The sequence below is a fragment of the Lepidochelys olivacea genome, assembly GCF_965140295.1.
Source record: "Lepidochelys olivacea isolate rLepOli2 genome assembly, chromosome: 1".
Classification (NCBI taxonomy): Eukaryota; Metazoa; Chordata; order Testudines; family Cheloniidae; genus Lepidochelys; species Lepidochelys olivacea.
In genome coordinates, this window is record NC_140411.1 from 265,429,518 (window position 1) to 265,443,089 (window position 13,572).

Genomic DNA, 13,572 nt, shown 5'->3' on the forward strand with positions numbered 1-13,572 from the left:
ATCTGCACACAGAATTCAAGATGTGGGCATAACATTGATTTATATAGAGGCAATATGATATTTCTGTCTTATTAGCTATCCCTGTCCTAATGATTCCCAACATTCTGTTAGCTTTTTTGACTGCCGCTTTACATTGAGTGGATGTTTTCAGAGAACTATCCACAATGACTTCAAGATCTCTTTCTTGAGTGGTAACAGCTAATTTAGACCCCATCGTTTTATATGTATAGTTGGGGTTATGTTTTCCAATGTACATTACTTTGCATTTATCAACATTGAATTTCGTCTACCATTTTGGGGTCCTGTCACCCAGTTTTGTGAAATCCCTTTGTAACTCTTCGCAGTCTGCTTTGGACTTAACTATCTTGAGTAGTTTTGTATCATCTGCAAATGTTGCCAACTCACTATTTATCCCTTTTTCCTGATCATTTATGAATATGTTGAATAGAACTGGTCCCAGTACAGACCCCTAGGGGATACCACTATTTACCTCTCTGCATTCTGAAAACTGACAATTTATTCTTACCCTTTGTTTCCTATCTTTTAACTAGTTACAGATCCATGAGAGGACCTTCCCTCTTATCCCATGACAGCTTACTTTGCTTAAGAACCTTTGGTGAGGGATCTTTCAAAGGCTTTCTGAAAATCTAAGTACACTATATCCACTGGATCCCCCTTTTCCAAATGCTTGTTAACCCCCTCAAAGAATTCTAGTACATTGGTGAGGCATGATTTCCCTTTACAAAAACCAGGTTGACTCTTCCCCAACAAATCGTGTTCATCTATGTGTTAGAGAATTCTGTTCTTTACTAGAGTTTCAACCAGTTTGCCCAGTACTGAAGTTAGGCTTACTGGCCTGTAATTGCCCGGATCACCTCAGGAGCCTTTTAAAAAAATTGGTGTCACATTAGCTATCCTTGGGTCATCTGGTACAGAAGCTCATTTAAATGATAGGTTACATACAGTGATGCCAGAACCGGGGGAGGCCATAACCTTTTCACTTTTTGAAAATGGATGGACCTGGTTAGTTCACTATTCACCGGGGCTGACCCCACCCCTTTCACCTCCTCTTCCCCCCAAGGCCCCACCCCAGCGTGGAGCCTGGCCAGGGAGCCCAGGCACCTGTGGGGAGCTGCGGCAGACCTTCCACCTGCCCGGGGTAGGGGGAGGCTGAGAGCAGCCCCTGGCCTGTGTCCCCACCCCACTTCTCCCTGCCCGGCCCAGGGCAGGTGAAGGTGGAAGGTCCGTGACTCTGTACCGGTTGCCCACAGCTTCTCTCGTGGCTCTCCCTGACCTGGCTCTGGCTGGGGGAGCCCTCGGAGCTGCAGGCTGAGGGCTGGTCTCCTTGGGCCCCCCATATCATGGGGAGGTGGAGCGTCCACTGTTGCTCCCCTACCCTGATTGCCCGGCTCTTATCATGGCCAGGCTGTGGCTTTTAGGCCCCCACTCCAGTCAGAGCCAGGTTGGGGAGAGTCACATGGGCAGCTTTGGGAGCCTGAGTTCCTTCACCTGCCCTGGGCAGGTGGCCTGGGACATGGGCAGGGGCTGCTTTTGTCCCACCCTGGGTAGGATGGCTCCTCGGCCATGCTCTGGCTTCTGGCTTGGCTGAGGGCAGGGACTTAGGGGGGTAGGGGTGGGGTCTCGGGGGTGTGTTCCTCCCCACCACCTTTGGGAAGGCTCTGGTGCCCTTGATTACGTAACACAGTTAGTAGTTGTGCAATTTCACATTGGATTTACAGTTAAGGACCAGGCTGTGATGCACTTGCACTGACTAGAATCTTACACCATGAATAGTTCCCTTGAAGTCAATGGGGCTCCTTGTGGAGTACACAGTACAGGACTAGTGTGAGGAAGGGAATCAGTCTGGCTCGAAGTGATTAAACAAACTGAGGTCCAGATCTAGGAGTTGTACGTAAGCAGGTGTGTAATGTTAAACATGGGAGCAGTCCCATGGGGACTTGGCTTTAAGTTATACCCACGCTTTAGTATCATTCTCAACTGACACTTCAAAGATTTCAAGTAAGAAATAACCACCTCTAACAATTACTTGTGTGTTTAAAATTAGGTCTCTGTTGCCTTGCAAATGGAGAGATCTCAAGCTAAAGTTAGCTGGAAATGTTTGGTGATTTTTCTCGGGTTAGACACTGTACTCAGTCACTCTTAATCATCATACAAGGCTGGTCTATTCTTAGGTTGAGCAACTACGTTCCTACCCCCACAGGCTCAGTTTAGGGGAGGATGGACTAGCAAATAAGCAGCATTATACAGAAAGTTAAAAACTGCTAAACCTCCTATTCGCTTTTGTTGTTCAGTTATTGAAGAGGAAAGACTCCACACTCTGGATCATACTGTGACATTGCACCCCATATTCTTCATCGTTGTATGATTATAACATAATTATGATATATTTTGTACAAGATATGTCTTGTCAGGGTCTATGGAAAAGTTATAATGTGCTGAATATGATTATCCTATTTGTATGCATGTATCATTTTTGTATCTGAAGTTATTAATAGTGACTATGTAGCTGTATTTCAAATGTAGTTACACCTGGATGACACCCATGGGGCAAGATGCTCCCAGTCTAGACAGCTGGGCCTATTCAAGGTAATGGGACATTAGGGGAAACAATAGGCTTTTAGGAGAAGCTTATCCCCCACCTGTTGAGCCTTCCTGAGAACGTGCCAAACAGCATATGGATAATGGATTCTATGACTCAGTAAGGCATACAAGGGCATGTGACTGGAGCACATGACACTGAACTCCCTTTTGGGTTTATTTGTATTTTTTCACAAATTGAACCGGGAACTGATTTTGGCACAAAGGGTTCCCACCATGTGGAAAAGCTATATAAGGCGGGGAGTGACATCATCTCTTGGCCTCATTCCCCACACGAGAGAACTGGAAACACCTAAGGAAAAAAGACTGAACTGGGGGAAGCGCTGCTCCCAGGATAAAGGAATTTCTAGCCTGTGTATGGAAACTTGGTGAACTGCTTGTATCATCAGTCAGGGTGAGAGATTACTGATTCAAATCCTATCTAGTATTTTAGGCTTAGTTTGCCGTTTTTGTTTATTTGCTAGGTAATCTGCTTTGATCTGTTTACAAAAACTTATAATCACTTAAAATCTATCTGTTTGTAGTTAATAAACATGTTTTATCTTTACCAGCATGCTTTGATTGAAGTGTCTGGGGAAAATCTCAGCTTGGTTAACACAATTTGTCCTGCATATCTTCCCCACATTGAGGGGAGAGCGAACTATATTAATGTGCTTACTTTGTACAAATCCCTGTGCAGTGTAAAATGGTACAATTCTGAGTTTATACTCCAGCAGACCTGCAAGGCGGGGGAGCTGGAAAATTGGCTGTATGTCCTTGAGTCGCTTACGTAAAGCACTCAGCTAACTCAGTTGGGTGTGTGGCACCACCTGCTGTTGTGTTGGGTGATAACAGGACCTGATGAGACTGGCTGTATATCCAATTCAGCAGTGTGACAGAGGCTTGCCCAGCTGGGGGTTAGAGCCCACAGCGGTTCCCATGGCTCCCAGACTGCAGCGCGGGGGTGACAACCCATCACACACACCACTATCTCTTTGTGTAATACCTGCTAATAAACAGGTTTCAGAGTAACAGCCGTGTTAGTCTGTATTCGCAAAAAGAAAAGGAGTACTTGTGGCACCTTAGAGACTAACCAATTTATTTGAGCATAAGCTTTTGTGAGCTACAGCTCACTTCATCGGATGCATACTGTGGAAAGTGTAGAAGATCTTTTTATATACACACAAAGCATGAAAAAAATACCTCCTCCCACCCCACTCTCCTGCTGGTAATAGCTTATCTAAAGTGATCACTCTCCTTACAATGTGTATGATAGTCAAGTTACTGTCCAGTTTGACCAATGTACATGGTAGAGGGGCATTGCTGGCACATGATGGCATATATCACATTGGTGGATGTGCAGGTGAAAGAGCCTCTGATAGTGTGGCTGATGTGATTAGGCCCTGTGATGGTGTCCCCTGAATAAATATGTGGGCACAGTTGGCAACGGGCTTTGTTGCAAGGATAGGTTCCTGGGTTAGTGGTTCTGTTGTGTTATATGTGGTTGCTGGTGAGTATTTGCTTCAGGTTGGGGGGCTGTCTGTAGGCAAGGACTGGCCTGTCTCCCAAGATTTGTGAGAGTGTTGGGTCATCCTTCAGGATAGGCTGTAGATCCTTAATAATGCGTTGGAGGGGTTTTAGTTGAGGGCTGAAGGTGACAGCTAGTGGCGTTCTGTTATTTTCTTTGTTAGGCCTGTCCTGTAGTAGGAGACTTCTGGGAACTCTTCTGGCTCTATCAATCTGTTTCTTCACTTCCGCAGGTGGGTATTGTAGTTGTAAGAATGCTTGATAGAGATCTTGTAGGTGTTTGTCTCTGTCTGAGGGGTTGGAGCAAATGCGGTTGTATCGCAGAGCTTGGCTGTAGACGATGGATCATGTGGTGTGGTCAGGGTGAAAGCTGGAGGCATGTAGGTAGGAATAGCGGTCAGTAGGTTTCTGGTATAGGGTGGTGTTTATGTGACCATTGTTTATTAGCACTGTAGTGTCCAGGAAGTGGATCTCTTGTGTGGACTGGACCAGGCTGAGGTTGATGGTGGGATGGAAATTGTTTGTTGAATTGGAATTCATTTGCAAATTTGATACAATTAACTTAGGCTTGAATAGAGACTGGGAGTGGCTAAGTCATTATGCAAGGTAACCTATTTCCCCTTGTTTTTTCCAACCCCCCTTCCACCCCCCCCGACGTTCTTGTTAAACCCTGGATTTGTGCTGGAAATGGCCCACCTTGATTATCATACACATTGTAAGGAGAGTGATCACTTTAGATAAGCTATTACCAGCAGGAGAGTGGGATGGGAGGAGGTATTTTTTCATGCTTTGTGTGTATATAAAAAGATCTTCTACACTTTCCACAGTATGCATCCGATGAAGTGAGCTGTAGCTCACGAAAGCTTATGCTCAAATAAATTGGTTCGTCTCTAAAGTGCCACAAGTACTCCTTTTCTTTTTGCTAATAAACAGTTGTGCATGAAATGGGATCTAGTCTGGGGTTTAACTCCTTTCTGCACACAGCTCTGGCTCACTACTTAGTGCAATGGGGCAAGGTTAAATTTACAACTGCAGAATGTGTAATCTGTATGTGCCTTTACTTGGGAGACAGCTTCCCTCCATGGGAAAAAAGAGCACTTAATTAGGGACTTGATCCAAAACCAACTGAAGTCAATAGGCATTTTTTCATTTACTTTAGTTGGCTCAGGCTGTGGATTATATGATTGAAACAGAAGAAGTTTCAGAATACAGTACATACTACTGTCATGAAAAGGCTAGCCCCTCTGCTGTCTAGAGAGTAGAATCAGAGCTGCTCCGCTATGTGCCACCAGCCCTATATTGCTGCTAGCTTACAGAGATTCATTTTTAGTTCAAGTAGTAAGGTCCTGTACTTTTGGCACATGACGATCTGAATTCTGCCTTTGCTGCTGCTGTGGGGATCAGTGTGTGCAGCAAACTAACAGCCATGATGTTTGTAGATGGCTATGGCTTTGTTGTTAAATAGGGTGAAAGCTTATGGGATAAGAACATTTTAAATTGTTGTTGTTTAAATTAGAATGGCCATGTGATGGCAGCATTGCCCCAGAAATGTGAAAAGACTCCATGAGTCAATGGTGATTATGTGAGGGATCTAATATTGTCACTTGTGTACAGGTTGCTTCAGATCAGGATAGAGGTGAAGCGGTGGCAGACCTGGGGGCAGGAGCAACAGGAAGTGCAGTAAATTTCACACTGTAGCATTTTTACCTCCACAGTCTAGGATTGTATCTCAAGCCAATTCTCTTCTCTCACAAGATGGCTGCCTGTCTAGTGACTACTGTTGGTGGCAGTGTGACATTTGACCCCTAGTTGGAGCCATAGGATTCTGCCAACTGCATTCAAATGCAGTTCTGCCCTGAGAGTAAATGTATGAACATGACCCTTACTCAGGGGATTTCCCCCTTTAGGAATCAAGTTATTACTTTAATGACTAAAACCAGGTTTCTTTTACAGATTTATATTCCTTAACTGCCAGGTTCTGTTGATTGCAATGGGGCTCCCAGGTGTCACTGAGGGATTGCTACAGGGTCATAAAAATTTAATAAATGGGCTAATTTGCTGGCTGATCCTTTATCACTGGTGACGATGAAGAGTCTAGTTTGATTCTCAGATTCCAGGTTAAATTTGAAGGTTTGGAAATTTGGAGTGGGAGGGGGGGTACTGCTTTTCCTTGTTAACTGAGTACATTTGCTCTGGAAATGGCTGAGAAACAAACCTGGAAGGCCATACAGTTTCACAGTAACTCATCAGAGTAGAAATACAGTTTAAGGTTGCTGTCAATAGTGCTTTGTAATGAATATGTTGGAGAGGAGTGCTGAAGAGGTGTGTGATGTGTGCTAATCCCCAGGCAACAACATGACTCACTTCTGGGATACAACTTTCCCCCTGGCTTTAGAGAGGTGACCAAATTCAGTCCTGGGTTAACTCCATTGAAGTTAAATGCTGAGTTTGGCCTAGGGTCTCCTGAGGTTGGCTGCAAACTACAGCTACAAGAACTAGTTATGGATCATATTCTTGGCACTTAGGCAAAGTTTTAGTTCAAATTCATGAGGTAAAAATATGCATACTGACATCAACTGACATTCCTGGGGTTTTCCTCCAAGTTAGGCACTTTCCTATATTCCCAACAAACAGAGACCACAGATTGAGCTACTGTGTTAACCACTCCATCGCTGATCAGGCTGCAGCCTTTTGTATACCTAATACCTAATAGTGTTATTTGTATGTTCTTTCTTTCTAAATCATTCCAGAGGACACTCTCCACAGCCTGGGATGTCATGAATGAATGGTCCCTTTCCCCCAAACTTACTCCTCAGTAGGAATCTTTTCCTCTTTAGGTTAGTAGATAGTGAGTATAGGAATTCATAATAGGAACTCCAATGTTTAATTCTTTTGTACTCCAGGAGACATATGGTGGGTGATAAATTTGTTAGTCTCTAAGTGCCACAAGTTCTCCTTTTCTTTTTGCGAATACAGACTAACACGGCTGCTACTCTGAATCCCTGCTGTGTTCATGAAAACCACATGAATGAAGATTCAGGACCTCCACTCACCAACATAAATCCACGGCTGGCCAAGCACTTGCACTTCACAGAGTGAGAGGAACTCTTCTCTCCCAGGGATTATCACAGTCACATACTGACCTTGCACCCCTTCACAGCCAAATGCGAGTGTTTGCCCGACCTCCGTAGCCTCGACTGTAGCACATCTGAAAATGAACTGGAGCAGTACCAGGGATCCTAGTTTTCTGTGATTAAAAAAAAATCCCACAACATTCTCCAGTAAAAAAACATAAGCCGCCATGTTTTTCCTCAGTTAAAATGAAATGCTGAACTTTAGTTTCCCTAGCCACACTATAAATAGGTATCAGTTGAATACAATGTTTTATTGACATATTTACAGTTTTTCAGCAAGTTTGAAGCCTACCAGTGCCATCAGTCATTACACAATTGAGCCATGTATTCCACCTGGTCACAACTGGTGCAGGTGGAAGTGTTGGCAAATCAACACTCTGTGCATTCAGGCATCTCAAGAACGTGCACCATGAGCTGGAGCTTTCACTAACAGTGACTTCATCAAAGTGACAAAGCAACTCACTTGCTTAAAGGTATCTCGCCAAGTATTTTCTACCAGAGTGACTAAATGTGCATAGCAATGAATATTAACACAGTTTGACCTCAGGTTGCAAAGCACATCATTCCAAGCCTTTGCCATGTCGCTTGCACTGTCTGTTACGAATGCTTAGATTCAATCAAGTGGGACGCTGACTTCCACCATAGAAGACATCAAGGCTTGTGAGATGGTTGTATGATTAACTTTTCCCAGGGATACTGTCTTTACAAGCTGTGGTGGGGTACTGACAGCATGCTTAAGCGGGTCTGTCTTGAGCACCTGAAATAAAATGTTGAAAACTGGTCTATTTTGGAAGTTGGTTGTTTCATTGGTGATCACGGCAATGGAGTTTTCTTTCAGGCCATTAAGAAGGTGCTGTTTTTTCTCTTCACAAAGAGTTGTTAAGTAATGGGAATACAACTGATTTGACTTGGAAATGGCACCGCCTCTCTTAAGGTGCTTGCTCAAAAAACTCTGACAACAGGTAAATCCATTTTATACAGAGGAATGTCTACTTTTACACATATTCGAACAAAATCTGAAGTGACAGTTTCACGCTGTTCTTTGGCATTTGTAAAATGCTGGAATGAACCAATCATAGTGAGTTGTTTCTTTACTGTTGTCGATGGCCCTGCTGTTTCAGTCTCTTGTTTTCATTTCTTTTAATTCACTTTATGTTTAGTGTATTCCATGTTTTCTACACTTGTCTGCCTTCAAAATTAATCTATTGCCTTACTGCTGACAGTACAGAACAGCATATTGCCATCAACGTGAAATTTGTTCTTGCCAAACTCTGTGACATAGTGATTTTTAAAGTTTTCAGCATCTGAAGTGAAATTTGAGATACATTAACATATAAACCCCTATACACCGTTGAGTAACCTCTATACTCCGGAAGCAGTTTATTGGAGTATGTTTAGTTATGTAAATTTAAAGTGCATTTAAAAATCAACCACAAGAGGGGGGGGGGCGGGCTGCACACCTTGAATAAGTGGCACTGGTAATTAGTACTTCATATGTTTTTATTGTTTCACAAAATGTAAAAACTAAAGATTCTCTGTAAAAACACAAATTCCGCGTTTTTTGGTTGCAAACGGATTTCTAGGATCCCTAATCATTACTCACTTACATAATGATAAAGAATACTAGTGGTTTAATCTTTTAGGAAGGGGCACATTTAGGGAGATAGTGAAATAGGTTTTTACTGATCAAAATTTGTTACCCTCTGGCAGTGTTCCCTCTAATTTTTCCCACCCATGTGTGGAATGAATTTTGTTATGTGCACCAATATGGAGGTGATGTGTGACACATCACTTTCATATTGGTGCACATAACAGAATTCATGTGGTGGGGATGGGGTCGAGGGGTTAGGAGTGTGTGTGGGGTGGGCTCAGGCTGGGGCAGAGGGTTGGTGTGCAGAGCGGTGAGGGCTCTGGCTGGGGGTGAGGGCTCTGGGGTGGGACCAGGGATGAGGGGCTCAGGGCTGGGGCAGAGGGTTGAGGTGTGTGTGTGGGGGGGGGGGGGGAGTGAGGGCCAGGGATGAGGGGTTTGGGGTTCAGGAGGGTGCTCCAGGGCTACAGAAGGGAGAGAGGACTTCCTCCAGCTCTCTTCCCTGCTGCAGCCGCACCTGGGCTGCACGGGAGAGGTGCCTCTCCCAGCCGCGGCAGCTTCATGGCTGGGGCTGTGGGATAGGCGCCCCTCCCCCAGCCACGGCAGGTCTGGGCTGGGGCTGGGCTAGAGCTGCAGGATTAGTGCCCCTTCCCCGGCTACTGTGGCAGGTCCCGTTGGAGCTGTGTTCTGGCCGCCCCTCCCTTGGCCCGGGGCAGGTCCTGACCGGGCAGGTTCCCTGAGCGCGTGTGCAATGCTAAATAGGCTGCTGAGTGGCCGTGCGGCCTTGCAGTTTACAAGGAATTTAGCCCTCTGGCTGTTCTTCAGTGGCTTACATGAAATAAATTGGTGGTTTCAATCTATTTTTAATTAACAAGTTCCCTTATCCAAAAGGCCACCAACATTTATTTTTATTACTGTCACGCCTGAGAGCCCCCATCATGGAGCGGAAACCCATTGTGCTAGGTGCTGTACAAACACAGGACAAAAAGACTGCCCCTGCCCTCAGGAACTTACGATCCAAGTATAAGAAAACAGGTGGTAGAGACAGATGGGGGAGTACAAGGAAACAGTGAGACAATATTGGTCAGCATGACAGGCTCTGGTCTCAGCACACCAGCAGCCTAACTCTTGTCAATTATGGTAACAATTACTCGTCTTGTTGGCAGTTCCAGGAATAATTGCAGAGATGCCGAAGAGGGAATGGATCCAAGAGTGAATTACCCTTTGGCAGGACAGGGTGGCTCAGCCTGTCCTGCCACTTTCAGCCCTGTGGGGATAAATGGAAGACTTTGCTGTCCACCAGCGCTGAATTCATTCAGAAAGCAAGAGCGAAGAATTGAAGAACAAGCCAATGTCAGAACAAATCCAGATCTAGGTGCAATCACATAAGAGAAGGTGAGGCTGATCAAAAAGTGAGAACGACTGAGTCCTGGAAAGGGACATCAGCATGGTAGCAACAATCTGGGCACACGTGTGGAAATGTCTCCCGCATCCACCTCCAGTGGATGCACCCCAGGAGACCAGAGATAGAACAACAAGGAATGGCAGCAGCCACTGAACTAACATAAGTGATGTAGATACATGATGCTCATGCTGTGACAAGATGCAGGGGTCTTCCTCTGCACAAAGTGCAAGCTGGTTACCCTTGTCAAGGAGAAGCCAGGTGGACAGGAATGGCAACTGGAGTTACTGAGAAAGATCAGGCAATGGGGAGGATTTATTAAAAGGTCAGTACAGGAGATAACTGTTGTAGACCAAGGCAGGAAGAAGAGCAGAATGGGAAAGAAGACAGCATGAAAAATAACATGCCAGGTTAATGAAAGTGCTAAGGTTGTAATGAAACCGCCAACAGGTTAACAGGCAGAATGTCAGATGACTTTGGAGACTTGAACCTAGAACTGAAGACAACATTCTTTGCAGGGATTTTGACAGGGCCGCGGTTGAATAAAGCAGAACTATAGACAGTGAATGAATGCTGTTCATGGAGCACTGCTTTTCTTTCAGTGATGCACTGGTTGGATGGCCTCCATTTAAACAGCACTGGAATCAGGCTCCTTGGTTTTATGCAATGAGGGCTTTAAATTAGGTGAAAAGAGGAAGTGGTACAAAGAGGAAAAGATCCAGACAAAAGAAAGAGCAGAATGCCAGAAGAAAACATAGTGAAGAAGATGATGTACATTAAATGATAAGCTCTTTGGGGCAGCGGCCATCTTTTCATTACATGTCCTGGTCTGCGCTTAAAATTTAGTTTGAGCTAGCTGTGTCGCTCAGTGCACAGTTAAGGTGATGTAACACCTGGTGTAGACATGGCTAGCTCGATGGATGAATTCTTCCAGCAACCCAGCTACTGCCACTTGGAGAGGTGGATTAGCTACAGCAATGGAAAAAACCCTTCTGTCACTCTAGGACAGGGGTTCTCAAACTGGGGGTTGGGACCCCTCAGGGGGTCGTGAGGTTATTACATGGGGGAGTCACGAGCCATCAACCTCCACCCCAACCCCGCTTTGCCTCCAGCATTTACAATGGTGTTAAATATATACAAAAGTGTTTTAAATTTATAAGGGGGGGTCATACTCAGAGGCTTGCTACGTGAAAGGGGCCACCGGTAAAAAAGTTTGAGAACCACTGCTCTAGGAAACATCTACACTACAGTGCTATAGAGGTACAGATGCGGTGCCTTAGCTCTGCCACTGTAGTGTCTGTAGTGTAGACATGGCCTGGGTATGTACAGTGCCTTGCACAATCCCAAACCCTGACTGGGGCCTCTACATGCTACTGCTAAACAAATACTACTAATAAAATAACTCAGAACTTAGCACAGACAGCGTGGGTGAGCTCTGTGTAAGCACAGTGCTCTGAGTAAGCTCGAAAGCATGTCTATTTCACCAACAGCAGTTGGGCCAATAAAAGATATTACCTCACCCACCTTGTCTCTCTCATATCCTGGGACCAACACAGGAAGAACAACACTGCATCAGGAGTTAGCAGGCATATTCAGGGCAAAACCTAAGGTGGCTTGGCTGACAATCTATCACAAATATGTGGTCATCAAAAGATCAACAGTTACAGTAGGCAACTGGTTTGCCTTCAAATACTGAATCATGATGTTAGGAACTAATTAGAGATTTTGGGTGCTCAACTTGAGACACCTGATTTCAAAGGGAGGATGGCCAGCACTTTCTGCAAATTAGACCCCTTTAAAGTGTTGCTAGTTTGGGCTCCCAAAAATGGAGGCATCCCAAATCTCTAGCCATTTCTGAAAATCATGGCCACTCGCTTGCTGTGTTCATGGCCTGTTACCTGAAAAGTTAAAGATACCACAGAGCTGTGCAAAATTTGATGATGTGGAGTCACACAACTGCCTTGAACTGGGGTGGGTTCAATTTGCGAGGGACCACACCCCCTGAAAATTACTTAGCATTTTCTCAAAACTTGAAACCCTAAAAAACCCCAGGCCAGGTTTGCCAGATTCATCTAGAAGGGTACAAAAGGCTGAAATTAAATGCTTGGATCAGGTCCCGTGACAGCAAATTGTACTCGGTTACTTTTATTCCACTTTTCACTAATGCTCAGAAATTATATTACAAGACAGCAGAATAATACCTAGGGTTCAATGGGCTACCTCCCTCTCTTGAGTCCCTGATATGAATCTCAGCCCCCTTTATCTGTGATGCACAACAGTCTCCTCTGTTGGTATTTACCAGCAAGGTCACCACAAATGCTGAATTCAAGTCAACCATTCACCATGACTCTAAGGGTATGTCTACACTACGGAATAAGGTCGAATTTATAGAAGTCGTTTTTTTAGAAATCGGTTTTATATATTCGAGTGTGTGTGTCCCCACAGAAAATGCTCTAAGTGCATTAAGTGCATTAACTCGGCGGAGTGCTTCCACAGTACCGAGGCTAGAGTCGACTTCCGGAGCGTTGCACTGTGGGTAGCTATCCCACAGTTCCCGCAGTCTCCGCTGCCCATTGGAATTCTGGGTTGAGATCCCAATGCCTTTTTTCCTGAGTTACCTGTGCAGACGCCATACCACGGCAAGCATGGAGCCCGCTCAGGTAACCGTCACTGTATGTCTCCTGGGTGCTGGCAGATGCGGTACGGCATTGCTACACAGTAGCAGCAACCCATTGCCTTCTGGCAGCAGACGGTGCAATATGACTGGTAGCCGTCATCGTCGTGTCCGAGGTGCTCCTGGCCACGTCGGCTGGGAGCGCCTGGGCAGACATGGGCGCAGGGACTAAATTTGGAGTAACTTGACCGGGTCATTCTCTTTAGTCCTGCAGTCAGTCCTATTGAACCGTCTTATGGTGAGCAGGCAGGCGATACGGATTGCTAGCAGTCGTACTGTACCATCTTCTGCCGGGAAGGCAAGAGATGAGGATGGCTAGCAGTCGTACTGTACCATCTTCTGCCGAGCAGCCATGAGATGTGGATGGCATGCAGTCCTTCTGCACCGTCTGCTGCCAGCCAAAGATGTAAAAGATAGATGGAGTGGATCAAAATAAGAAATAGACCAGATTTGTTTTGTACTCATTTGCCTCCTCCCCCGTCTAGGGGACTCATTCCTCTAGGTCACACTGCAGTCACTCACAGGGAAGGTGCAGTGAGGTAAATCTAGCCATGTATCAATCAGAGGCCAGACTAACCTCCTTGTTCCAATAAGAACAATAACTTAGGTGCATCATTTCTTATTGGAACCCTCCGTGAAGTCCTGCCTG

General features: G+C 45.2%; 1 protein-coding gene across 1 annotated transcript; it reads right to left on the minus strand.

Moving 5' to 3' along the window:
* Positions 1 to 5,725: 5,725 nt before the first annotated feature.
* Positions 5,726 to 12,587, minus strand: LOC311523373 (pentraxin fusion protein-like; the record flags this gene model as incomplete). Its single annotated transcript, XM_084633263.1, has 3 exons — positions 5,726 to 5,778; positions 7,179 to 7,322; positions 12,470 to 12,587. 3 exons carry the CDS (start codon positions 12,585 to 12,587, stop codon positions 5,726 to 5,728), a joined length of 315 nt encoding a protein of 104 aa, XP_084489389.1.
* Between the last annotated feature and the right edge of the window lie 985 nt (positions 12,588 to 13,572).